Here is a 27,827-nt window from a genome sequence, read left to right as displayed (position 1 = left end):
TCTTATTTGCCCTTTTCCTTAGCATTGATTTGTTTGGCTAAGAGGTATTTTTCTTAATTTCTTTTATCCTGGGTTGCTTTAGGCAAGTGAATTGCAGGTAGTTCAGAATAAGAAACGAGAATATTTGTTCAGAGGTGGGTGATTGTTGGGGTTTTTTCATAAGCAAGGTACATAATCCTTTTCAGATCTGCACATTCCCACCTATTGCATGCAGTCTGTTGAGTTGTTGCTCTGATTTGGGTACAGTTTCACATTTGATTAGTATCCATTTAATGCTTTTGTAGACATTTCACATGCTTTATAAGTATTTCCATGACTTGCACATTCAGATATTTATCCCAACATAATTGCTATGGGCTTTCCTGCGGAGAGGCTTGAAGGAGTGTACCGGAACAACATCGATGATGTAGTAAGGTAAGGCTTTCTATTTCTTTTCCTTAACTTAAAAAATTTTGATTCATCTTTTCTACACTCATTTGTGTCCTGCTGAGGAAAGGTTGTGTGTTCTGGCTTGTAGAAAAGCTGAGGGTTTTTTTGCATCTTGTAGATATTGCCTTAATAGCTATCCTGAAAAGTGTTGGAAACAACAAAAAATGGGCAGGCTGCTGTTCTGGGTTGATCTCAAATGCATATAATCTGCTTTTTTAATGGGAAAATTTGGCTGCAGTAACATGTGTTGGAGTAAAAAGATGTTATTTACTTATAGAAAGACATCAGTCCAATGGCTCTCTTCAGTGTCAAGAGTTTCCTCAGGTAACTGATGGTATTTCAGGATAAGTTTGCCCTTATCCTTTCTTCAGTCAATAAATGAAGTGCTTGATTAGTAAATTCTGGTTTCAAATAGTAAATATAGTAAACATTTGTTTCAAATAGTAAATTGGAAACGTGTTTCAAATAGTAAATGTAAAAGTAAATTACTTCAAATAAAGGGTTTTACATTTGGTTGTGTTGAATAATTATGGACTAGGAGAAAGATGACCTAAAATCTGTTACTGCTGGTAAAAAGCACCTATAGGTTGTCATTTTTAACTTCAGATAAAGTCATCACTCTGAACTGTTGGCTACAATTGAGGAAGAGGTGGGGAGTGTTGTAGGAACACTGTTGTAATTCACTTAGAGTGTGAGAAGTTGTGTTAAAAACCAAACACTTGGTAGAAGCTGCCTAAAAAGTTTGTGGTTTTAGGGTTCAAAGTTGTAATTTTTTTGAAAAATGGTGCTTTGAGAGAGAGAGAGATCATTTGAAAGAAGAGAGATCATTTGAGAGAGAGAGATCACTTGAGAGTGAGAGGGATCATTTGAAGTCCTGAGCTCAGTAGCTCCATGACAGACCTGGCCTTTGGGCTGAGGGATCATGCAGGAAGGTTTTCAGGGAAGGTGTTGGGTGTGTCTGGGCAAGGAGGTTCTTCTCCCAGCTGGGAGGTGCCACAGGGAGTGTCTCCTACTTGTGCCAAGTGTTCCCACACAGCATCCTTGTGTCTGAACTGGAGAGACACGGGTTTGAGGGATGGAGCACTCAGTGGATACAGGACTGGCTGGATGGCTGCAGGCAAAGTGGTGTGGGCAGCAGCTCGTGGTCCCTGTGGAGACCAGGGACAGCTGGGGTCTCTGAGGGGCTGCTGCTGCTCAGCAGCTCTGTGGGTGACACTGACAGGGGGATTGAGGCACCCTCAGCAGGTCCAGTGGTGACACTGAGCTGTGGCTGGAGGGAAGGGATGGATCCAGAGGCACCTGGACAGGCTGGAGGGCTGAGCCTGCACCAGTCTCAGTGAAATGCTGGTGCTGCACCTGGAGCAGGGCAACTCCCAGGATCAATCCAGGGGATGAGCAGCCCTGGAGAAGGCCCTGGGGGTGAGAGCTGGGAGCCAGAACCCCCCCGTGCCCGGGGCTGAGCCCCAGCCTGGGCAGCAGGGCAGGGGGGATTCTGCCCCTGTGCCCCTGTGCTCAGCTGAGACCCCACCTGCTGCTTCCAGCATAAGAAGGATGTGAAACTCTTGGAGCAAGTCCAGAGAGGCCACTGAGTTGCTGATGGGGCTGGAGCCAGGCAGGGGTGGCACTGCATGGACTTTAAGGTCTTTTCCCACCCAAACTGTTCTGACATTCCATGATTCTACAGTCGTTGGCAGGCAGAACTAGAGCTGCAGGAGTTTCCATGGGGATTGCAGCCAGGTTGGGACAGAAGTGAACTGAGCTCCTCCATTCCCACCCTGGAGGACTCCTCAGCCTCACCTGACAGTGCTCTGGAGGCAGTGGCTCCCTGCACAGCTGCACTCAGCTGGGCTCCAGGGGCTTGGTTTTGCATGTTCCACTGTCATGACGAAAATCACCATCCACAAATAGCACTGAGAGTGTCAGAGCCTGGAGCTGAGCTGCCTGGGGGAGGTGCAGTGCCTGCATTCTCTGCTGCCCTGATGAGCAGGGGCATTATTCCCATGTTAGATTAGATACTGGGAAGAAATTCTTGGCTGGCAAGGTGGGCAGGCCCTGGCACAGGGTGCCCAGAGCAGCTGTGGCTGCCCCTGGATCCCTGGCAGTGCCCAAGGCCAGGCTGGACAGGGCTGGGAGCAGCCTGGGACAGTGGGAGGTGTCCCTGCCATGGCAGGGGTGGCACTGGATGAGCTTTAAATACCTTCCAACCTAAACCATTCTGTGCTTTATCCAAAGTCCAGCCTTTGCCCCTGTCCCACAATTTTCAAAAGTGAAAATTCAGGGACTGGATATTTCATCTGCTTCATGAAAAGGTGCCTCTGACTGTTGGGAAAGAAAGCTGGCTGGAAATGTGGAGTTTGTAGCTTGGGAAGGACCTTAAAGCCCATCCAGTGCCTCCCCTGCCATGGCAGGGACACCTTCCACTGTCCCAGGCTGCTCCCAGCCCTGTCCAGCCTGGCCTTGGGCACTGCCAGGGATCCAGGGGCAGCCCCAGCTGCTCTGGGCACCCTGTGCCAGGGCCTGCCCACCCTCCCAGCCAAGAATTTCTTTCTAATATCTAATCTAACATGGGAATAATGTAAATAAATATTGATAGGCAGGAGTCTTTGAAGGCCCTCTATCCATTCACAGCCTTGATTTCAGTAGCTTCTGGATGAAGGAAAATACATTTTAGTGGTTGAGTAGGTAGATATGTGTAAATTAGATTTTAGTACTGGAATGCCTATATAATTATTAAGCTGTCCATAAACACTGATCAAAAGGAGCAGTGATCACCTAAAAGCATCAGCAACCAAATTAAGATAAGCAGAGATGTAAATTAAGTGGCTGCAGGGAACTGGATGCTCAAGTATTATTACGTTTGTTGCCTTCTTTTTTTAAACAAGAATAAAATGTGATCATGCAGCATTCAGCATGTTGCAGTCCTCATCTGCTCCAGTCATCTTTTTATTGGGGAGTTTTTTTCCAAGTGCTTTTTATGCAGAAATCCAAGGTGCTCGAGCTCCTGAGCAGTTGGTGTTGAGCCAGGAACCAGCAGTGGGCTTTTTCTGAATAGCTGGTGCCCTGACAAATTCCAGGCTGATGCTGGATGAGAGGTACAACCTGCACTGCTGGCTGTCTTCTGTGACTGACACTTGGAGAGGTTTTGGATGGAATTTTGTCCTTAAAAACATCCTTGCCTGGAAGCTTATACTCCACTGTGGGGATATTCCTGGAAAAGCAGAGCCAGCTCTCCTCACTCTCTGGTGTGTTAACAAACAGGAACATCTCCTGAAACAAATCTCCTTATCCACCATCTTGCTGAGGCTCTCCAAGGCTGCCAACAGGGGCACCAGTGGCACTCATGGATTCCTTTTCCTGCTGCACTTGGAGTTTCACACTCACATCTGTTCCCATTTTAGTGCAGGCCTTTAACCACAGAGCTGTTCTAGGTTCTTCTGGAATATTATGACTGATAACCAGAGCTTGTTTTTGCTTGAGCTTTCCAGGATTTTAGCAGCTAGTGTTTCTTTTCAATTTGAACAGCATGTTCTGTCATGGCTAATTAAATTCCTTCTGGCTGATGTGCAGATACACACTGTTGATGATGTTAAGTGTAAACATTTGCATGTTATTTCTTCTTGCACATTGCCAGGTGACACATCATATATAATCACAGCAGTTCTGATGAATCATGCTTGCAGTTTGGCTCGCTGGGGCTTGTAGGGGAAGTTTGTGCTCCAAAGTGAGCATGGAAATGAAATGAGTGTGAAAAAGTGGAGTGGTCCTCCTTCCAAAACCCACAGTATCACTGGGACAGACTTCAGTGGCAAATAATAAAAAATCTGGGCTTGAAGTGAATGATTCTGGCTGGAACTGGAACACAAGAGTTACTTTACCTGCTTGCCTTCCTTGTGGCAAAATGTTTGGCATAGGTGATTAAATAGGAAGTGTTTCCAGATACCTGGTGTGATCAGTGTTTTCTGTTTGAAAATAACCAAGCCTTCCTCAGCTTCTTACAGTGACCTGCAGGTGGTTTAGGAATCAGAAAATCAGTAAATATTTCAGTTTCAGGTCAGACCTTGCTTCCCTTAGTTGCATTAGTGGTGTTATCAATGCTGTTGGATTATTTGGTGGAATGAGGTTTCCAGCACTTTGCCTTCTTGATTTTTGGGCTTGGGAATGCAGAACTGCACATGCTGGGTGCTGCTTTAAGGATGCTGCAAATTAAGGTCAATATTATTCCATGTATATTCATGCATACTTTTTTTTTTTCTCTCTTGAAGGTTTTTGGATTCAAAGCATAAAAACCATTACAAGATATACAATCTGTAAGTATGCTCTTAAAGATACATTCTCCAAAATAATGACTTCTAAAAATAGCTGAGGAGTGCAAGTGGCTTGTTGCTGTCCTGAAGCAGAGCTGGAGATGTTTTGCACATTTCTTAAAACAATTAAGCCTGATTGAGAGCACTGGTACTTCATTTAGTGGAGCTGAGTGAGGTTAAATGAAATGCTGGTGTGTATTCATGTTACTTGAACGCTTTTAAATGACTTGGCACCCAGCCCATCTGGAGCTTGGGCCATGTGATTAAAAAGTGAAAAGTAATTCACAGCAGGCTTTCTGTTCTCGTATTAATGTCCAGTTGCCAAATGAATCTTTTCCTGGATTTTTCTCTATTTTTTTAAAATCAAACTGCATTGGTACAAGGCTCTGTTTGCTTCCTCCCTCTTCTTGTGTGTCCCTGTTTATTACTTAAAAAAGCTGTTGGAGCAATTGGTGGTGGTTTGACTTCTCTGAAAATGTAGTTCTGCAGAAAGCTGGTACTGTTACAGGAGCTTTCTGGTTTTGGTTTTATTTTTTGGGGGTTTTTGTTGCTATTCCTTCATCTAATTTATTCATTAGCTTAGACTAATTTCATTTGTGTAAATGTCTTAGTGATGTCGAAGAGTTGTGGTTTTCCTACCCCTTATTTTTTTCCTGAAAATCCAAGTTGAAGATTGACTCTGAACTGTTACAGCTTTATTTTTTTAATGAATGTTTTAAAATATCTACAGTTAATAGAAAAATTACTGTAGTACTGAATGCATAACATTGTAATCTGTCAGTCATTGAAGCAAATATTTAAAAATAAGGATTTAAATCTGCCTCTAGGTTAGTTAAAGGATTGTGCATCAGTTTGGTCTAATGTTGGAGAGAAGTGACAGTAGAAGCTGAGGAACCTCCCAGTGCTCATTGAAGTTGTTGTGCTGCAGAAAAAGATACATAAAAAGAGACACTGGTCACCTTTCATAGAGTTCAGTAGCAAAATTAGATTTTCCAGCTTAGGAAAATCAGTGTCATCCTTTTAATAGCTGGATAAAATTTCTGTGTGGAAAGGCCAGTGCTTCCCAGAAGCTGAAGGCTCCTTGGCATGGAGGTGCAGGTACAGGAGGTAACTCCTGGCTCTCTGCCTTTGGAATCTTCTGGAGCTCAGCAGATCTGGATCATTTCAACTCCAACTCCCCTGGTTCATCACTTCCCCCCCAAGCACCCTGGCAGCCCCTGCTTGTTTTGAGCAGCAGAGCAAGGGCAGCTAAAGCCACTCTGCTGCTGCTGCCTTGGGCCAGTGCAGCTGTCCCCTGCTGGGGAGGGTGGCTTTGGTGTCCCTGGCAGGGCCTGGTGCTCAGCCCCTTGTTCCAGTGTGGCTTCAGGCGTGCCAGGCAACAACCAGAAAGGTTTTTTGTCAGAAAGGAGGATTTTAGGATGATGAGCATCTTTTCAAGTACCACCTGCCGGAGGAGCTCCTTGCTAAGTTTGCACTTTGCTGTCTGCCAGCTGCCTCATTTTACTGTAAAAAAGCACAGCTCAGTCCCCCAGCCCTGCACAGGAACAGCTTTTTAAAGTTTGTAAGTGAGAAGAGCAGTGATGAGACAAATGCATTTGACATTTCTGTTGCTGCTGTGTTTGTTTTCAGCTGTGGAAAAACTTGCCCAGGTGTGCCAAAGGTTTTGTCTTCAGGTTCCTTATATAAAAATCAGTTTCCTTGTTGTTAACTACAAAACAATCACAAATGAATCTTGCTAGAATTACTTTATTCATCCTCAGATGAAAAGTTTCAGAGGATAAAACTGTCTGAAGAGATCTTAATGCTTATGCAGGCAAAATTTATACACGTGAAATGCCATTCGGGTGAATTGTGGCAAGGTTTGGTCAGGAGATGGGAAGGAGTTGCATCCATCAGGTATTCCAGAGAACTCCATTTCTTCAGATGAAGCTGATCCTTTGTAAATAATGATCTATTGTCTGTGTTTCAAAGGAGGAGGTGGGAGTTCAGAGGAGTACATTATTATAGTCAGAATTATTTCAAAATCTGTCATGGGATTTGAGTTCCCTTAAGGTAGCTGTTCCATGAAGTTGATAATAATGTGTGTATTGAGCAGTTTTATCTAAAAGGATTTAGAGATTTTTCTGAAACTATGTCACTTATGCCCCATCCTCACATCTTGGCTTTTAACTTCCCAGCAGTTTGAGCAGTTTAATTTTCCTTCTTTGTTGCTTCTCTCTTGTTTGCCTTTGCTGTTTCTACAGTATTCTCCTTAAATCTGTTTTAAATCTCCTTTAAATCTGTTCTTCCACTTGGATCTCCTAACTTGCCATGCTGACAGATTGTCACCTGCCCTGGTGTAATCATCTCCATCTTTCCAGTGGGTTTCCTTGAGCTGTCCTGCAGGCAGGTGGTTAAAGGAAGGAGTGTGAAAATGGGAATTTTCTGTGCTTGCTGTGTCCCTGGAGCTGAGCTCTGGCAGAGGAACCCCAGGTCCTGTCAGCAGTGGCACCATGGCTGATCAGGAGGGTGCCTGCCTGGCAGCACTTTGCTTCTGGGTTGCTTTAAACTCCCTTTAATCCTAAGAACAGCCAAACAACTCCTTAACCCCAAAAATTCCAAAAAATATTCAGGATTCATCTGGAGATCTGATGCTGTTTGAGTTACAATAGTGTTTAAAGCCCCACCCCAAATGCACTTGAAGCACTGAGCCCCACCAGTGTCCCCAGAGTGTGTGTTGGTGGCATTTCTGCTGCAATACCCACAAATGTAGTGCAGCTGAGCCAGGAGCTCTGCACTGCTTGTGTATCCTTGGTATCAGCAAAACTATTTTTTAATCCCTCATGGTATTCTACTCACTGATACTCTCTCAAAGTTCCAAATTTGATGGTTTTTCTGCCCATGTGTGGATTTTTTAAATGTTTTGAGGACTTTCATCTCTTGCTGCCCATTTGAGCTGGGTGTTTCTTTAGAAGGAAGCAGGAAACTTTCCTGGATAAGATGCTTTGTGGTAACTGCTTTGCTTCCCAAATTCCTGTGCTGCTGGCTGCTCCATCCCCCTTGGATGGATATCCTGCATCCAGCCTCTCTTCTCAAAGGCTCCAGTGCAGATAATATTTTTGGGAGTCCCCTCTGCCAGCTTAACCTGGTCACTCCTGACCCAGAGGAAGTGTCAGCAATGTGGTTGGAGCTGTGAGAGCTGCCAGGCTTTTCCCTAGCAGAGGGTAGAGCTGAGAAGGCTCTGGAATTCAGGGAAAGGGAAGCCCTGAGAGCACGTGCAGCCCCAGCAGAGCTGCCTGTGGCTGTGTCATGGGCAGAACTCAGGGCAGCACTGGGAGGCTCCAGTTACAGTCACACAAGGAGCAGCCCAAAGGTTTGTGTGTCTGGAAGGATCAGCTAAGCTCCATATGGCTCCAGAGGCTGCTATTATAACATACCTGGGAAAGAGGGATGTGTTCTTAGCACTCCTGAAACTGGTGTGGGAATTGGAATCCTGTGAAGAGCACAGGCTGTAATCAGAACTGAAGCTCTAGGTGTGATTTGTCTGCTGCAATGACTGCAGCAGTTGGGTTTCAGCCTGGTGTCCTCTTTGATAGAACCCCAGAATGGTTTGGGTTGGAAGGACCTTAAACACCATCTTGTTCCACCCCCTGCTGTGGGCAGGGCTGCCATTCCCTAGGTCAGGCTGCTCAGGTCCCCAAACAAGCTGGTCTTGGCAGGATTTGAGGCAGGATTGTTCTCAGTTTTCCTTTCTGAACTGCACTCTACTCACATCACCTTCCCTGCAGGGAGCAGCTCCAGGAAAAATTCTGGAGGGTATCCACTCTTGCCTTCCTTCCCCTTAGCCCAAGATCTGATCTGGTTGTTCCTTAGGGTGCTGCTTTAGAGCCCAGCTGAGGGGTGGTTTGTGTCTCATCACTGCTCTTTACCCCTGGGCAAGGCACATCCAGTGTAATTTGCTGTGTTTTTGTCTAATTGGAGAGGTCTCTGTAGGTGGGGAGAGACTGCTGCTGCTCCAAAGCCTTCAGAAATGGGCTGCAAATACCCACAACTTAGTGCAGCTGAGCCAGGATTGTGTTCAACCATTGCTTGTGTATCCTTGGTGTCAACAAAACTATTTTTTAATCCCTCCTGGTGTTCTACTCAATGTGCCATTTCCAGGTCTGAGGGGGAGCATGGCTGCCTGGCCTTTGAGGGTCACTTAAATCAGGAATCAATGCCAAGTGGCAGAGCAGTGCCACAATCTCTGCTTGCTACAAGTGATCTCAGATAATATTGGTGGGGTTTGTGGTGGATGTCCTTGTGATCCCCATTGCTCTGAGCACCCACAGTGCTGCTGAGGCACCCTGAGCTGTGTCCTGGGTTCAGCATCCCTCATGAAGGTCCCAGCTGTCTGCTCTCCAGGTGCTCCAGGGCTGGAGCTGCTCATGCTCAGGGTTAGAGGGTGCAGACTCAACTCACACTTGCAGAAATTGAGTCACACTGACTAAAACATAGCCATGGACTACAATTACCAGAGGGTAAGTGTTTGCCTTTCAGTAAAATAATTCACTTTTTAGTGAGCAGTCTGCTGCAAAACAGTTTTTTTCCCCCTGTGTGTAACCTCTTGTTTTAAATCATAAAGGTGATGGGCATGCATGATTTTCCAGGGTGTGACAGATGCTGGGAGTGCCTCAGAGACTTCTCTTGAACTCTTGTCTATTTTTCTTTTTCAGATGTGCTGAAAGACATTATGACACCGCCAAATTTAACTGCAGAGGTAGGTTTTTACTGCCTGATGTGTGTTCTCTTTAAACCTCAGTGAATGAAGGCCTAAAGGAGGAGCTGATGAATAGTCATGTAGGAGATTTGGGCACAAGGAATGATGTCAGATTGCTTTGAGTCATTGGAAAAACTTGCTATATTCTTGGTGCTTTCAGAAAAGTGTGTTCCTGACAGTTAAAGATCGAGATCTAATGAAAAGTCCACAGTTGCAAAAAATTTCTACAGAATGGGTTACACAGAAGTATCAGTTCAGTGAAGTACAGATTCCTTGTACAATTTACATGTGAGGCTCAGAGGAGTCTGGTTTTTATGAAGGATGGAGATGGAGAACATTTAAACCTTTATCACTATGTGTATAAAGCAACTTTGGGAAGATAAAAAAATTAATTCCCATGTGATGTCTCTTAGAGATGAGCTGGGTCTCATCTCTCTGCAGAGCTGCTCAAAGCAGTGGGGAGTCTTTCAGGGTGCATTTTGACCTTGTGAGTGGATACTGATGTAGCTGTTGTGTCAGAATTGCCTCTCCAGGTAATAAATAAATGCAGATTTACCTTTGTTCTTTGGGCAGAGGAGCATTTCTTGCTCAGAAGTTGTATTCCTGTGCTTCAGATGAGGGTAGATGAGGAGTCCTTGTGCCTACAGAATCGTAGGAGATGAACAAATTTTGGGCTTCTTCTGCATCATAGCAATGGCTCAAATTCTATTTTGCATTATTATTATTTTAAACCATCCATCTAGTTATGGAAGAGGGTTTAGAACGTGACCAAAATGTAATTGGCTGCTTTAATGTCTAAATATAGAAGGGCTGAAATTGTCTTGCTGAAGGCGTCAGCGCTTCTGATTTGCTCTCAGGATGTTGAATGACAGTGCCCTGAAACCTCACTCCATACTCACCAGCAAGGAAAAAGTATTTTAGGATTTGCTTGAGCAGTGCTTTGGGGAAGAAGAGAAGAGGACATGTTCTAATATGGCCACAACATATGTTTGCTTGAGTTTCTGCTTTCTGAGACGGGGGTGCTCAGCTCCCTTCGCTGTCAATCCCAGCCCCGAACGCTGTTTGTGACAGCACCTTTCACAGCTCCTCTGCACAAGACATGCTGAGGTTTTTCATTTTCATCCCCGAATTAGTTAACCTCAGATAACCAAATTGGTGACTCAGGACTTCCCTAAGCAGAGGAACAAAAGTTGTACTTGAAAATCTCCTGAAGTGAACTGACTGCAGAGGGAACTTCTGATTGTACTGAGCGTGAAACACCAGAATAGTTCATTATTCACCCAGGATGATCTTGCATCACATTAAACCCCAAACACTGAAAGCTCTTCATCTTCTTTGGGAAGTAGCTTTGTGTCCATGGTTTTTCCAGTTTCTGAAATCCTTCCATGCTGGAATTGCCTTCTGCTTTGCCACAGATTTTCTTTTTTTAAACTCTTCTCTGTGCTATGGGATTCTTCCTGCAATGTGTAGGGGCTGGGAGAGAGAGCAAGCAGGATTATTCTCCATTGTAAGGAATCAAAATCCATGGAGCACCTTCTCAAGGCCCTGCTCAAGACTGTGCAGCTTAATGTTTCTTTCCTCTTAATCCCTGCATACCATCCCAGGGCACCCATTTCATCTTCTCACTCCAGCTTTGAAGAAAGTACCACAAGTTTTGTCTTTGATTCCAAATCTTTGAGAGCATCTTTTGCATCCTGTGACTGCTTGGGACTTTTCAGGCTGTTCTTTCAGGACTCCTTCACTCCCCTTTTCATGGAAGTCTTGCTGGCTGTCGTTGTGATAAACTCAAAGCTGTACAGACAAATTTGCAGCATTTTTGCAGCTTCTTTTCTTAGAAATTTCTAAATAAATTCCATCTTTAGGTTCACATAAAACTTCTAAGGATCGTTTGGGGAGCCTTTGGATCTTCCATGTGGAAGAGTTCATGTGTTTGTTTGTGAACATGTGTTGCCTCTTCAGCAAAGATTATTCTCTTTATCAGCCTCCCCGTTTGTTCTGGGAGATGAAGGGGGCAGTCTGTCCTGTGGGTGAATAAAGTTGGAGATCCCTCCAAAAGGCTGTGGACTTGTCCTTCAGCAGTTCCATAGCTTCATCCCTCACTTGTGCTCTTGGAGTCCTTGGGGATTCATCAAAAGGAGCCTTGCATGTGTGACTGCAGAGTGGTGCTTACAAAACCAGTACAGACACTTGCCAGAAAAATGAAATGTATTCATTTTTAGCCCAGAAAAGGAAATGGTGTCTCTAGCTGAGAATTTTGAAGTGAACCAGAGTTGTGTTTGTAAGATCCCAAGGCTGTGGGTGGAGATTTGGGGTGCACTTCATCGAGTGCTGTTCTGCTGAAACCAGAGCATTGTGTGTAGTTCTGCTGCTCAGGGTGATACTGTCCCTCATCTGACCTCAGGTGGGAGAAGTTTGGGTGCTTCTCTCTGCTTAGAGCTTATTTTTAGCTCTCTTGAGTTTTCGTGCATTTCCTGCATCGCTTGAAATTCTTTTCATCCCTAGATGGAAAAGTGTGTGTGAGTACACCCATTTTCAGAAGGGACAGCATTGTTCAGTGCTTTGGCTCTAAACCCCATAAGCATTGCCAGTGCCTTACCTGAGATTTCTCTCCCATTTACCATTTTTGAAATCTGGAAATGGCAGGTTTTTGTTTCACAAGGCCTTTGAGCAGATTCTGAGGCTTTGTTCCCAATGTAGACCCAGCCATGTTCAGTAATTTTTCAGCAAAGTTCCTGTTGTCTGCTCAGTGACTGAGGTCTGGCCTTGTTCTCTCTCAGCAGGTAGTTTAATTATTGCTGGAGTAATGGCTTTTCACAAGGTTATTCTGTGTGCCAGCACGCTCTTAAATTCTAGAAAATTCATGTTACAGAGATTGTGCAGCTCAGCTCAATAGAGGTGTGAAATAGTTGCTCCATGGAGCAAGATGCCTGCTTACAGATTAATGGAGAAATGTCTGCAGTGCTTGTGATACCCTGAATAATACTGGAATTAAAAACACATATCAATATGTGAGATGGGGTGGTGGATAACTTAATTTTTACATGCTTGTCACAAAGGTGACCTGAGCTTACTTTGCCTTTTGAGGTTCTGATGAACTCCTCCTTCTCCCTGCAGTTGCACAGTACCCTTTTGAAGACCATAACCCACCACAGCTGGAGCTCATCAAACCTTTTTGTGAAGATCTTGACCAGTGGCTAAGTGAAGATGACAATCATGTGGCAGCAATCCACTGTAAAGCTGGAAAGGGACGAACTGGTGTAATGATTTGTGCATATTTGTTGCATCGAGGCAAGTTTTTAAGGGCCCAAGAAGCCCTAGATTTCTATGGGGAAGTAAGGACCAGAGACAAGAAGGTGAGCCGTTGCTGTTCTTCTGCCCCTCTACCTAAAACTTGCTGCTTTTCCTCCTTGAGATCCATTTGATGCTCAGACCCTTTAAGTTGTGTTGTCTGATTTAGCTCCAATGGGGTTAGATCAGTGCAGCTGGAAAAGGAAAAGTTTTAGTCACAGCATTAAACCTGATTTTGACATGTCCTGTCCAAGAAGACCAGGCCAGTTGATTTTAAATGGCTTTTTCAGCACTGTTCTGCTGCCTGGTGCATCAGAGGGGCAGTGAACTTTCTCATTCAGCATTTTCAGCCCAAATGAGAGACTGTTCCAGGTGATTTTGCCTGAATGGATGAGTTGTTCATCTCCTCAGGTTCCCTTAACTGCTGTGGTGGGGTTTGGAGGTGCATAAGGAGATGATAAGAATATCCCAACTGGAAGGCCCTTATTGTTGAATGCCCCTTGTCTCTAAAGGACCTTTCTGGCAGGGTTAGCCTCATTAATGAGAATTTAACCTCCTCATTTGAAATTTTCTCCTAAGATGATAAGATGTGACTTTCAAGGTCATTTTAGCAAGTTTCCCTGCTCATCTTCCATTATTTCCCTGGGCATGTTGGTTGAGCATCCCAGGGGGGTCGTCCCTGCAAGCCAGTTTCAACCTCCTGAAGCACAGAGCTCTCCCTGTTCCTGGAGTATTTACAGAAAATATGAATTTCAGTGTCTTGGACTCCAGTAAGAAGAGCTTCATACCTGAAGGCTCTTAAGAGAATAAATGCCACATAAAGAATTTTAGAATTTGGCTGTTAATTCATTGGAAGGAGTAAGAAACTCCTCAGTCTGCTCTGCTGACAAGGTGGAGCTGTTATTCCATGTACTGCTGAGTTGGTTGTGGTGGCATGCTGGAGTAGAGACAAGACCAAGGTTTCCCATCAAAACTTTGTGGCTTTTGGTAAAAGTGCATGAGAGAGGCTAGGAATGAGCAGTGTGCTGAATAAACAGAGCAGATAACCCTTATCAGCAGGAGTAATCTCCAGAGCTGGGTAAAGCAGCATGAAAGCTACAGAACTGAGCAAATACCCAGAGAAATGCTGTGCCTCAGTTTCCCTTTGTGAAAAGAAGGTTGTATTTTTGCCAGTTGGGGTTTATCAGTACCCCAGGGGTACCTTGGGCATCTTGGAGGGGAGGGAGAACTCAGTAAACAGGAGCAGGGAGAGCCTTGTTTACCTGACTGTAAATACTGTCTGTAACCAGCAACTTGTTTTGGTTTCAGTGTCTCTGCTGCAAGAGTTGGCTTTTTTCCTTCCCAGCTCCACTTGAGCCTGGTTATCTTGATGTGGCCAGTGGGCAGCATGTGATTCACATAATCCTTCAGTAGTGTTTATAAACAGGTATTCCAGTGCAGGTTTCTGGAGCCTTTTCTTCCCTTGTGGCCCATATTTCAGTGTTATATGTCAAGTGCTGCTCTCTGATTTGGTATTTCACCACACCTTTGTGTAACTGACTTCCTCAATTCAAAGTCAATGAGGCATCAAAAGAGCTGTTTGCACAAAGGGACAAGCAAATGCCTTTTTTCTTTCTTTTTGGGCCAACATAGATATGATAAAGGAAAACTGGCTTTAATAGGGACCGGATTTTCTTGGTTTCAAGCAAGGACAACTTAGCACCTGTAGCTGCTGAGATCAGCCCAGCTACAATCACTGCTGCATTAGTGCTCACAGCAGAGTGCTGCTGCGAGGGCTCAGGCTGTGCTGGCAGGAAGTGTGAGTCTAATTGCAAGAGGAAGTATGACTAATTGGTCAAGAGCACAGCCCTGAGTACTTCTGGAGCCAGCTTTTCCCAAGTGCCTGCTGGGAGAAGCAGCTCCAGGGAGGCCTTTGCACCATCAAGTGAGAGTTGTTGGAGGTGAGGCTCAGAGTTGTTCTTGTGCTGGGTAACAGGACATGGCAGAGCCCAGGCTGTCTCTGAGCAAACCCTCTCCTGGGGTGTTTTATTTCCTCTACAAGCTGCCTCTTCTGGCTTCTGAAACTCTTTGTAGTGGGGGGAGCTTAGTCAGAAGAAGGGAGTGGTGAAGATTAGGAAGTGTGGGCTGCATGGTTGTGTCTGTCTGTCTCCACCACTGTAGAACACGAGTGACTTTTATTTTCCTTTTGAACCAAAGGAGACAAAGGGTTTTCTGAAATGGGATAAAGAATTGTACTTGTCTGTTGTCAGAGCTGGGGAAGTAGCAACCCCCCAAAAAGTCTTCTAAAGAAGCTGCTGCTTCCACTGTTTGAAGTGATCAGTTTATCCCACTTTTCCCTTATGATAGATACTGACACACTACTCTAGTGACAAAGACTGGCAGCTTACCTTCCCACAGCTGGGGAAGGTCTTTATTTATTCCTGCTTCTGCATTGGAGGGTTTTGTGTTGAGGATTAGGCTTGGGAAGCTGCTCAGTGGGTAGGGATCAGCTGTTCAAGTGCTGGAGATGATCCACTCAGGAGCATTCTTTGAGCACCGTAGAGTTTTATTTTCAAGGATGGCTCCTAAGAGTTCTCATATGGGGAAAGGCTGAGAGAGTTGGAGTTGTTCAACCTGGAGAAGAGAAGCCTTGGGGTGACCTCATTGTGGCTTCAGTACCTGAAGGAGCTGACAAGAAATCTGGAGAGAGACTCTGGAGGAACAGGACAGGGGAAATGGCTTCATGCTGACAGAGTAGAGTTAGATGGGATATTGGGAAGGAATTCTACCCTGGGAGGGTTGGGAGTGCCCAGAGAAGCTGTGGCTGCCCCTGGGTCTCTGCAGGTGTCCAAGGCCAGGCTGGACATTGGAGTTTGGGATGGTGGAAGGTGTCCCTGCCCATGGCAGGAGGTGACACTGGATGGGCTTTAAGTCCCTTCCAACCCAGACCATGCTGTGTTTGTGTGGTGTTGCTATAAGAGAACAGGAAGTGAAACCCAATTACTTAGTGTGAGGAAGCCTCAGAATGACCCTGTGAGCAGGGCAGAGTTCCCATGGCTGGTGTCAGAGCTCATCAGTCGTGGGTCTGTTTGGTGGGCATGTTCAGGTGCCAGCCTCTGCCAAACCCGATGCTCTGAGGCTGCAGCTTCACTCTCACAGTGGGGTGTGTTCTAAAGGAAGTGTGGGAATAGTTTTCAAAATATTTATTCCTCATAGTCCTGCCTGTGCTACGTTGAGAGGAGAACCTGACAATGTTTGGGATGCCCTGGGAAGCTCTGGCTTAGGGACCAGAGGAGTTTATCTCACATCCATTTAAAGATGGTGATGGTGATATTTGAGTAATACAAGCTTGAACTACTTCCCTGTCCTTACTCTTCTGGAGTAAAAGTGGGTGCTGGTTGATTGCACCCCTTGGAATATTGTTAGTTTGTTAGGAAAGTGTTCTGCTTGGAATTCAGATGTTTGGAAATGGAGAACTCGGAGTTCTGCTTCGGTGGGACTGGTTTTTGGATCTAAGGGCTGTGTCTCCAGGGAGTCAGATTGTGGTGGCCTGTTGGACAAGAACTGCCTTTGCTGTGGTTTTGACTATCAGTGTGAACGTGTTTCCTTGGTTCTGCCCCCAGCCTTGCTTCTCCTGACCAGGTGTCCTGGGATTTTTCCATAGGACACATCCATTGTGGCCCCAGAAAGCTCTGGGCAGGGAAGGATGTGTTCTCCTGTTCTCACCTCTGTGCTTTCCTCCTGCCTGGCAAGCACTGCTGGGCTGAGATTTGCTCAGTCCTGAAGCTCAGATCCCAGGAAGGAGAATTTCAGGGCTCCCTTAAGGAGTGGGTGTGATAAGCACTGAGGGCATCTGAGCCAAAGCCAGGGCCAGTGTACAAGGCTGCTTGGGAAGGTCATTGTGCAAGTGCTGCAGGGAAAGGGCTTTTGTGTAGTTTAGAAGCAGTTCAAGTGATAAGGAGACATAATAATCAACATTTAAAAAAAAATGGCAGGAAGTGACTATTTTCATGTGAGCATAATAGAGGTTTACTAAATTAAAAGCACTCTGGCTACTCTTAGCTCCTGGCTGTTGGGAGGTGAAACTAAAAGTTTATAGAAATATGAGGTCTAGGTTTTGTTACCAAATGCTCACAGACTTGTGTATGAAAAATCGTTGTTTATCTCCAGTTTATTCCAATTCCACATTCAGTTTTAATCAGGAAGATTTCTTACTGATGCTGTTGCAAGTCTGCAGTAACAGATTGTTCTAGACCATGTAATGCATTTTCTGGGAAATTAAACCATTTTTCATCTATCAATTTTACTTGAAAGTATTGGCTCTAAAAGCTTTTAAACTTTTCCCTTATTTGAAGCTTTGAGCTGATTTAAAATCAGTAATAAAAACATTCTTAGGTTTTATGCTCTCAAAGCAAATGTTTACCTCAGAGTTTGAACACTTTGGGCTGTTGGGCCTGTTTTAAGGAAACTTTCCACATTTTTGGGAAAATATTCCAGGATGTTTGGTAAAGAGAAGGCAGCACCAGTCTTGAGTACAGTGATATTAGCAAACATCAGTCTTTTGACTTAAAGTGCTGTCAAAATGTAATTGCTGTAGTGGTAGATTTTAGAATTCCTAAATTTAGTGGCTCTTTAAAGTTAGAGTATGTTCAAGACACCTCTTATTAAACATTTTTTGCTCTCCATCCCCAAAAAAGCAGCAGCATGAGACTATTTTTAACATGACCCTGAGGGTGCCTGTGTTGTTTGTTCTTAACAAATGAGAAAAATCTGCATTCTTTGCTTCATTGCTGGACATGGATGTTTGGAGAGCACAGAATCACAGAAGGGTTTGGGTTGGAAGAGTCCTTAGAGGGTTGTTCCAGCCTTCCAGCCATGGCCAAGGACACCCTCCACTGTTCCAGGCTGCTCCAAGCCCCTCCATCCTGGCCTTGGACTCATACAGGGGCAGCCACAGCTTCTCTGGGCACCCTGTGCCAGAACCTCACCACTTCCTAGGGAAGGCTTTCTTCAATATCCCCTCTGGCAGTGGGAAGCCATTCCCCCTTGTCCTTGTCACTCCAGGTTCCCTCTCCACGTTTCTGTGGCCCCTTCAGGCACGGCAAAGCCACACTTTGGTCACCCCAGAGCTTCTCCTGTCCAGGCTGAAGGATCCCTGAGCCTTTCCTGGTGGAGAGTGCTCCATCCCCTGGGTACCTGGCAGGGCAGTGCCCTGCTGTGTGTGCTGCTCAGCAGTGACTGAGCTGTCCTGTGGGCTGGGGGTGATGGGCAGGAGCCCTTCAGTGATGCTGATCCAAGGTTTTTGACCCTTGTTTTCCCTCTGTTTAGGGAGTGACAATTCCCAGTCAGAGACGCTACGTGTACTACTATAGCTACCTGTTAAAGAATCACCTGGATTACAGACCAGTGGCACTGCTGTTCCACAAGATGATGTTTGAAACAATTCCCATGTTCAGCAGCGGAACTTGCAGTAAGTACCAGCAGCCCTTCACCTCTGCTGGGGACCCTGGTGGCGTTTGGGATGGGCTGATGGCACCAAGAGCTGCACATCTTGGGGGAAGTCACAGGGAAACACCTCACAGTCCAAAATCTGCTGGCTCTGTGGGTCTGGCCACTGGGATCTCCCAGGAGTAGGCTGTGAAGCACTCAGGGCTGTTTTACTAAATGCAAATGTTTTAATGGCTTGGAGATAAGGGATTCCATCTGGAAAAGACCTCCAAGAGTGAGTCCAGCCTGTGCCCAGTGCCCACCTTGTCACCCAAAGCAGAGCACTGAGTGCCACATCCACTCCTCCACCATTTTATGTGTATTTGGGTATTTGCTCCTTACTTTTATAAAAAGCCTCCTTTTTTTTTTTAACACAGCAACTCTTGGGAAACATGAATTGCTGAAAAACATTTGCCTAATGGCATGTTGGCTTCCAGTGCAGCAACATCATTCTTCCCATGATGTTCAAAAAATAAAAAATAAATTAATCAGTTCAACTGGGTAAATACCTAATTAACTTGGGAATAAACTTTTCTTTATGTGGAGGTTTCTAAAGCATTAATACACCTGTAAATGATTAATCTCATCTGCTGATACACTGTGTTAGTGAGGAACAGCAGATTTTGTGAAGTTTTGAAATACAAAAACAAATTCTGCTCTATCCTGTGGGCTGTGTTACAGGGCTGTGACTGCCTTGTGTTGCGTGCTTGGTTTTTGTTGGTGGAAAAAATCTGCTGGTTTTGCTTTGGGGATTACAGCAATGTGTAATTAATTCCAGTGCCTCCTGTGGCTTTGATTAAAATTGCCCTGTTAATATTGTTGTGAGACAGTACCTGAACATGTAACACACACAAGAAACAATGGAGCAGCTTGTCAGGCTGTACAGGAGGGAGGGAGGGAGGAGCCTCTGCCAAAAGCCTTCTGCCTTAGGGAAGAGGTGTGGAGGTTACAGATTTCTGCAATTACCACTTATTTCATGTTTTGGATGAACTGGGCTCTATTTTGGAGGCTGAACTGCTCAAGTGAGTGCTGACTTGTGTGTCCATGGGAGGATGTTGGGGTAGACAACAGATTGGCCGAGCACCTGAGAGGATAAAGTAACTATCAAGCTCAGCAGTTGTATGCTGCAGTATTTTCAGTTTCTGTGGGGTTCTCAGTGATTTTTCTGAATGCCAAGTCCATGGTGTTGTCTTTAGTTGTGTTGTCAGCTGTGCTGGCAGTATTTTACCAACCTGGTAACTTTCAATCTGCTTTCCTTGGTATCACTCTGCTGCTCTAAAGGCACTGACAGGGCAGAGTCCAGCTCTGGGGCTCAGTGAGGGCATGACAGAGTTTCACAGCTCTGAGGGTTCAAGGGAGAGAAGGGCAGGAAGAGGAGGGTGTGTAGAGACCTCACAGCATCTTCCAGGGTCTGAAGGGTTTACAGGGAAGCTGGAGAGGGACCTGCATCAGGAGCTGTGGTGGCAGGACAGGGAGAAATTCAGCTGAGATATACAGAAGGAATTTTTTCTCTGGCACAGGGTGCCCAGAGCAGCTGTGGCTGCCCCTGGATCCCTGGCAGTGCCCAAGGCCAGGTTGGACATTGGGGCTTGGAGCAGCCTGGGATGGTGGAAGGTGTCCCTGCCCATGGCAGGGGTGGCACTGGATGGGATGCAAGGTCCCTTCCAACCCAAACCACCCTGGGGATTCTCTGAGCCTGCCAGTAAAGGTTTCACCCCTGGGCCCTTCGGCAGGACAGGCTGGGTGTGTTCAGCAGGGACTTGCACAGCTCTGCAGGGCTGTCTGACCTGACCATTTCCAAAGCACCTCTTCCTAAACTGGACCAAAACCCCCTTTTTGTTTCAGTGTCACTCCTGCAGATTTAATTGGGGACGTTGTGCCATGGCTGGCACTTCTCTGGTGATGGTGATTTACAGAACCAGCTTTTAGGCTCTTCTGATTGGTTTCAGTATTCATGTTCAGTTTTGTGCTTGTTTTTGCTTGTTTGTGTAAGAGTAGAGTCAGTTTGTGCTGACATGACCAGCCACTCTACAACTGGAAGAAGAGGGGAGAGAGAATAAAACCTCTCACTTTGGTCTGTGCAATAGAGAGGAGGGGGAAAACGCAAGGAACAGTCAAGTAAATGCACATTTTACAGTCATTATATTAAAAAGAAATAACATTTTAGGAACTCCCTGGTGGCCTGAAAGTATTGCCATGAAGGACAGAAGTCTCCAAGGTTGTTTCCAGTAGCATCTGGCAAAGTTTGATCTCCTGTGGTGTTAAACCCTTAATAGAAATTTAGCTAACTTGGAAAATATCACAGCTCACGATTTTATTCCTGCTACCAATGTTGTGCTTTTTTTTGCCACTTTGGAGGCTTTTCTCACCAAGTGACACTGTGTTTTGTCCCACAGATCCTCAGTTTGTGGTGTACCAGCTAAAGGTAAAGATATTCACCTCCCCTTCAGGACCCTCACGACGTGAAGACAAGTACATGTACTTTGAATTCCCTCAACCTTTGCCGGTATGCGGTGATATCAAAGTGGAATTTTTCCACAAACAGAACAAGATGTTGAAAAAGGTTGGTTTCCTTGCTTTTTCTGGAAAATGTTGTCAAGCCAGCCCCTGATGCTGGGGGTTGGGATGTTGGTTATTTTTTCAGGGATGTGTAATCATGACATTTAGTTCTTTGATGTCTGGTTTTCCCAAGGAGCCAATCGACCACAAAATGAAAGTTGGATGTTTGGGGAGTTGTGAGATTAAGTACAAAAGTTGGGTAAAAATGATCCTGGCTCTGTATTGCAGTAGTTTGGGTAGTAGTGAGTAATCTAATTGAGGAAGAAACATTCACCTTCTAAAAATAGACTTGCATACTGAGCAAGTTAACTCCAGCTGTTTTCTTCACTAAATTTTTCTGAGGTTTGAGCAGGCACAGAAGATCCTGTCTGTGCTGTTGGCTGATTTGTACCCATCTGTCAAATTTAGCTGAATTTCTGAGATAATTGAGTTCCCACGCACTTTGTACAAGTATCTCTGCAATCTCTTCCACCACCTCTCTGTTCCCAGCTGCAGTGCCTTGACATGAGAGGTTTAGAGAATTCCCTCAGAGCTGAGGATTTTATTAGGGTTTCAGTTGTGGAAAAAAAAAAAATTAACCTAGTACTTACTTTGAAACCAAAGTCAGCCAGTTCTTAAAGCTGTATCCTTGAGTTTCTTTAGTTCTGGTGCTTGTGGAGCCACTTTGGATCTACCAGAGGGAAAGGTGAGGATGACACTGTGCTGATTAAAGGCTACCTTGGTATTTGCTACTTAAAACTCCTCATCAGTAGTTACTCACTGTTGAATGGAGGTTAGAAAACTTAAGAGCATTCGGTGAGTGAATTCATAAAAGGGAGAAGTGCTCAAGTGGATCAGGAGACAAAGAAGTGGTGAGGTGACATCTCTTAGAGCTGTGCACAGGGGTTGTACCTGCCAGCTGTGTGTGAGCACACATGCACACTGTTGTGTGGGCTTGCTTGTGTGAACAAGTTTCATCCAGGTGCTGGTGTCTGCAGAAGTTTCTGGACAGTTCCTTAGTGGCCCTGTTTTCCTTCTCTGCCTGCTTGAGGAGATGTTCTAGTTGGTCAGTGAGTTATGTGCAGTACAGAGGCTGTAAAAGCATTTTAAAAGTAGAAATTCTGTTTCAAAGCTGAGATTATTGACATGCAAGCAGCCAGTTCTGAGAAAAGACTTCTAAAGGAGCACCCAGATGAATCCTGTGGGCTGAACATGAGGGATGCAGGAGGAGCTGATGCAAAGCCCCAACACCTGAGACATTTATCTACCCTCTCCTGTCGGGACTGTGAGTTTGTTGCTGCTTTGCCATCTCCAGTAACTCATGGATTGCAGACAGACCTGATGGGAGGTGCTGTGCTGTCCTGCCCATCCCTGAAATAGCAGTGTGCAGGTCAGGATCTTGGCTCTGCAGCCCCAGGAACAAACTGCTGTATTTGTTTTACCCCCGGAGAGAACACCAGGCTGCAGAGACAGTGTAGTGAGAGCCCCTCATGAGCACCCCCCACATTTCTGCAGCATGAATTGGGTCTTCAGCAGTGTGTAGGGGTGCAGAACCACAGCAGGAGGATTACTTAGTGTGCTGGGGTTTCATTTCAGAGTGTCAGGTTGTGGTTTCATTTCTTAAGAATCTTTGTACTTTCGGAGTAGCTGGCTGGTTTTTCTTTGGTGTTGTTTTTTTTCCTTTTTGTCTATTCTTATCAAATACCCAAACTGTCTGGGTTCTGTGGATTATAGATAGTGCAGAGGTGCTCAGTTTCTCAGTATTTTTGACCTGGTAGAGCCAAAGAAATGGTGAAGGTGGTTCTTTTCACATCTGCAAACTTTTCTGAGATGGAAACTGCCCCTTCATCACCTAGTTAAAAAACACCTTGATAATCTCTCTGAAATATCTGTTGAATCAAGTGTCTTATTGGCTCAGCTTTCAGTATGAATGGAGGACAGAGGAAAATAGTGTGAGATGTTCCACAGCTGTGGTAAGATCACCTCTCTTAGCTCTGCTGCAAACGCAGGAGCTGATCCTTCCACATGGTCCTTGTACAAAGTGAATAAGGTGAGAACTGGGCAAAGGGGAACATTGGTGCCAGAAGAACCTACCTGGGCTCAAACTGAGCACATTTCTCTGTCCAGCTGTTCCATATCTGGTCCTGTTCCTTTTCTACATTAACTATTTACACAACTTTTACCCAAAACTGAAGGCCCTGCGTTGGGGAGACTGGTATTTTAAAGATCCCTTTATGCACTGATCACCTAATTAATGAGGAGCAGCATAATTAGGACTATCAGCATTTATCTTTCACAGATTCTGCTTTATTAACCAGGTTTATGAAAAGTGGAATTATAACTCTCTTGCCTGTCAGTGGTTCTTGTTCTCCCCAGGTTTTCTGTTAGCAGAAATAAGTAGCTAAGCAAGTCTTGATAATACCACATATTGACCAGTCTGAATTTTAACTTTAGCATAATAAAAAAACCTAATCATATAAATTAAAAGTGTAATTCCTGATCCATCCTGAGCCTCAGGCTGGAGAATGGCTGTGTCTTATCTCTGGAGATGAAGAAAACTTCTTTGCCCTGGCTCTGGTTTGGTGGTCTCAGCTGAAGTGCCCCAGATTCCCTCACCTGTATTTGCTTCCAAATCTCCCAGTCCTTTGAAGAACAGCATTATCTGCAGAGCTCTGTGTAGGGAGGGCCCTCCTCAATTTTGGATAAAATTATTATCCATAAACCAGACCAAACCTGAATGATAAAATTCAAGAATCTAACATTGCAGAATCAGTGTGAGATTTAAAGCAGCCACATGTCCTTTCTTTTAATGGCAAAAGTTAATTTAGGCAAATTCAGTGGCTTTTGGGAGCTGACCTCAGCCACAGGATCATTGGTGCCACTGGGGTGGTGGTACAGGGCTGACAGCCTTGGAAAAGTTTCATCCCTTCCATAGTTTCTGCCACCTGGCATCGGTTATGAAGTCCCCAGCTCTTGGCCTTTTCTTGTCTGATCAAGTTGTTTACTTTATCCTCAGACTATTTCTTCAGTGAGCTGTAGCTACTTCCTTTCAAGAATGAAATGCATGCCCACATGAGAACAAAATGGCTTGAGGCTCATGTGCTGTGACTGTGGATGAATTTCTGATGGGTAGAAGTTTGTAATTTGGGGGATGTTTTATTGAATATAGCTTTTTCTTGTAGCTTTACTGTTCTTCCATCTCAGACTGCTGCTGTAGTTTTGCTGGTTTGTTTTTTTTTTTTTTGTAGTTTTTCCTCTAGTTTTGCTTCCATGGATCTCTGCAAAGCCTTTTTCTTCCAGTTATTGATGTTGACATGATAATCTGAAAGTATTTCAGAGTATCCTTAGATCACTCGGTTCAATGGGAGCCTGTTTAAAAATAATGCAGAAATCTCCTCATCTTCCTGCCTCCAGAGCCTGGGGCTCAAGGAGACCTTTTTTTGGGAGTCCTCCCAGTACAAATGAGAGGGAAATGTTGATGTGGGTTTAATTTGTGAGAGTCAGTGGTGTTTTATGCCCAGACTCCAGCGTAGGAGGGCTGACAGCATTGTTTGAGCAGTTGCATTTCATCTCTCAAGCCTAGAGATAAGTTCTGCTGCAGAGTTCAACAAGACTTTGGGCAGTTGCTGTTAAGCAAACGCTGAGGAATGAACTCTGAAAATGTCAGAAGACTCAGTGTTGATCTGCACATGGTACAGGAAGTTCCATCAGGCAGGCCTAGGGAACAGGCTGAACCAAGAGCCCCGTTCTTGGAGGGCATCTCCAGACCCTCAGAGTGACTCTGAGTGCCTGGGGGTCTCTCTGCAAAAGTTAAACTCTCAGGAGGGCATGGGAACTCCTGATTGATGCCTTAAATGTTGAATTTGGATCCCAGTCTGCAGCTAGAGACCAGCTCTAGAGTGGAGAATGTTTTTCTGTCAGTCTGAGACACTGCACGAGGTGGGGACAAGCACTGTGTGTCAGAATTGTGGAATTAAATCAGCCTCTGTCTCATCTGATACTGCACTGGAGATTTATGGCACAGATTTGGTTATGGGAAGAAGTACATCTGTGGTTTATTTTTTTTTTTTAAGACAGATGTCTGTGATGTAACTGGAAGTGAAGCAAAACACATTGAAAAACAGTCTCTAATATTTTTTTTTTTCAGAAGTCTATTCATTAACTTGTGTTATGTGAGCACTTGGTCTGGTATTTTGATTTGCTATATAAAGCCTGAGTTCAGTTCATGCCTTGATTTTTAAAATTCCTATCTTTGGCCCATATTACATCATGTTTCTTCCTTGTCTCCCATGAAATATCTTGGGTCCTGATGCTTCAGCTGAATCCTCACTTGAATAATGGATTTGCTCTTCTGTGAAAACAGTGACACAGTTGTCAGCCTTAAGAGCTAATTCCAAAAAACAGGACCAAGTCTTCCCTCAATTTGAGTGGCCATGTCATGTTCCAAGACCCATGAACTCAGTTTATTAGGCTAATTAAGTCGTGTAGTGGGAAGGATAGGAAAATAACTGGATGCTTTAAAAAGCTGGAAGGAGATAAAAGGAGAAATGACCAGCTCAGCTGAGTTGCATGTTTAGTTTGAGTCCCTGAAGACCTCTGCAAATTTGTCCCAAGGAACACAGATTAAAAGCTGTCTAGGGAGAGGTTTGTTGTCTGTCAGCCCCGTCAGTGAAGCTGAGTCCCCCCAGCCCTTCAAGTGCCAACTAAACCCCCCTGGTTCTGCACTCGTGGAGCTGAAGGTGAGGCACAGCAAAACTGTGCCTTCTGCTGGCATAGATTCCCATCCAGGGGCCTCTTTTCCTCTGGCACTGGGGGTTTCAGCTGGAGAGCTGCTGCTTGTCTCTGTTCTCACCTGAGCAGGTCCTTTGCTTTGAGCAGAGTGAACCTCTCACCTCCTTGGAGCTCTTTCTGAGGGTGTGGGTGAGGAGGAGCCTGGGGTGGGCCACCCTGAGCTTGTCTTCACAGGGGTTTTGTCTGCTGCCTCTTCTCTGGGGCAGACACATCAGCAGAGTGAGCCCAGGATATTCATCCTCAACTGCCAGACCCAGGCAGGGCAGTTTGGAGGTTTTTCTTGGGGAAAGAGGAGGGTGTGAAATGTAGAAGCAGGGCCTGGCAAGAACCTGCCAACTGCTGCCTCCCCTGATGGGCTCCAGCAAGGCTTCTTCAGAGATGGGATGGCTTGGAGGGACTCAGTGCCAGTGGGACACATCTGTTAGACTCCCCAGACAACTCATTTGCTAGATGAACTTGGTTCCCAAAGTGCTGGAGAGAGGCACGTGGTGAAGTGGGGAACTCAACTACCAGAAGTGTTCCTGGCTGGATTTTTCATTTCTGTGCTGGGGTCTCTCAGGTGCTTACAAAAATGCAGACAAGCTGGAAGTGGTTTTGTAGGCTTTATATAAAATACTGAAAATCAGTCTGCTGACCTTTGGCAGAGAGGGACACTTGTGAATTCCCAGTATCCTGTTTAAATAAATTTTTGAGGAGGATGAGTGCGAGTTAAGTAATCCAGCTCTTCCCTGCCCTCTTTCATTGGCTCAGGAAAATGTTGTGGTATTTTGCTGGTGCCAAACTGCCTTCAGCAGGAGGCCTGCTCGTGTCACACAGACTGGAACCACTTCTGTTCCACCTCTGATTTCCCCCCTGCTTCCTTACCAGCAGAGATGAATAGGAAGATAGGGCAGGACGTGGATTTTCCAGTAAGAAATTGGAATTAGAGCTCCTTGGTAAACCAAAATATGTAAGTTAGCTCAGAAGGAGTGAGTTTGTGTTTGGTGCTGTGTAATACCAAGGAATGTTAGGTTCTGCAGTGGCTTCCTTTCCCTGCAGCTTTAGCAGCAGTACTGACCATGGTGGGAGGAATTGGCCATTTGCACCCTGGATCTTGAGCCTCAAAAGGCACATCAAAGTCCAAGAGAAGATTTTGTGAGTAAAGAGCAAGTGGATGTAGCTCAGTGTCAGAGGTTTGCTGTGCCTTCAGGACTGAGCTGACCTTGGAAACAGCAGCTCAGGGCTGGCAGAGAGCTGGCTCTCCTTCAGAGAGCCTTCAGGATCTCTGATACAGGGGTGTCCTGCCCCTTGGTGCAGCTGGGGCTGTGGCAGAGCAGAACCAAACTGCTGGAGGTCATCTGGCAAGTTCTGCTTGAGCTGAACATCCTTCAGCTGCCACTGCCTCGGCTGCTCCCTAAAAACTTCCTGCTGGACAGCAGGCACTGGCTCTGCCTTCCTCTCAGTGCATGAAAGCACCTCAGCAAAGCACCCTTTACTGGTTTGTGGTTTTGCTCAATTGTAGCTATTTCTGTATAAAAAGAAGAAAAGCTTTCTGTTACAGGGGAGATTGAATATTACTCACCTCAGCTGGTTCATACAGAGGTTGTCTGTTTGGTTTAGGGATTGCTTGGCAAGGTGTGAGCAAAACATGTATTTATGCCTTGTGGTTGCAAGTTTTAGTTTATTGAATTTATTATCATCTGCTTTTATTGCAGGTATGATAGTTTTAAGCCCTGCTCTCTGAGTGACTTCTAAAAGCTTAATTGGTTAAAATTGAGCTTGATGAATGCAGATTTTTGTGTGTTGTCCAGGAGATGTGGTGAAAATGTCTTTGCATGCAATGTAACAAATGACATACTGTTGTCCAACCAAGTTTTTCCTGATATTACAAATCTGTTTTTGACCAGATGCTGATAGCAGTCTAATTAACGTGCCATTACTGAATACTAAAGCAAGCTTGTTTTCTGTGTTCTTCCTCCCCCAGGACAAAATGTTTCACTTTTGGGTAAATACATTCTTCATAGGACTGGATGAAAATTCAGACAAAGTAGAAAATGGAAGTCTAGTTGCAGATCAGGAACTTGATGGTATTTTCAGTACAGAGCGCTCAGATAATGATAAGGAATATTTAATCCTTACATTAACAAAAAACGATCTAGACAAAGCAAACAAAGACAAAGCCAACAGATATTTCTCTCCAAACTTCAAGGTCAGTATGTTTTATGTGTGAACAAAGCTGAGAAGCTGCATGATTTGTTTGTCTTGCCTTTGGAGGGACCACGTGAAATTGCTGT

At 45.0% G+C, this 27,827-nt stretch overlaps 1 protein-coding gene across 1 annotated transcript in view; it reads left to right on the top strand.

Annotated features, from left to right (window-relative positions):
* Positions 1-27,827, top strand: part of PTEN (phosphatase and tensin homolog) — a 47,894-nt gene that overhangs the window by 15,333 nt on the left and 4,734 nt on the right. Inside the window, exons 2-8 of the mRNA XM_064429909.1 lie at positions 330-414; positions 4,692-4,736; positions 9,428-9,471; positions 12,586-12,824; positions 18,067-18,208; positions 20,622-20,788; positions 27,518-27,742. Of these exons, the coding sequence (XP_064285979.1) occupies positions 330-414; positions 4,692-4,736; positions 9,428-9,471; positions 12,586-12,824; positions 18,067-18,208; positions 20,622-20,788; positions 27,518-27,742 (947 nt within the window). The remainder of the gene's footprint in view (positions 1-329; positions 415-4,691; positions 4,737-9,427; positions 9,472-12,585; positions 12,825-18,066; positions 18,209-20,621; positions 20,789-27,517; positions 27,743-27,827) is intronic.

The sequence above is a fragment of the Passer domesticus genome, chromosome 8, assembly GCF_036417665.1.
Source record: "Passer domesticus isolate bPasDom1 chromosome 8, bPasDom1.hap1, whole genome shotgun sequence".
Taxonomy (NCBI): domain Eukaryota; kingdom Metazoa; phylum Chordata; class Aves; order Passeriformes; family Passeridae; genus Passer; species Passer domesticus.
The sequence above is the reverse complement of the archived record's forward strand: the minus strand, read 5'-3'. Positions and strand labels throughout refer to the sequence as shown.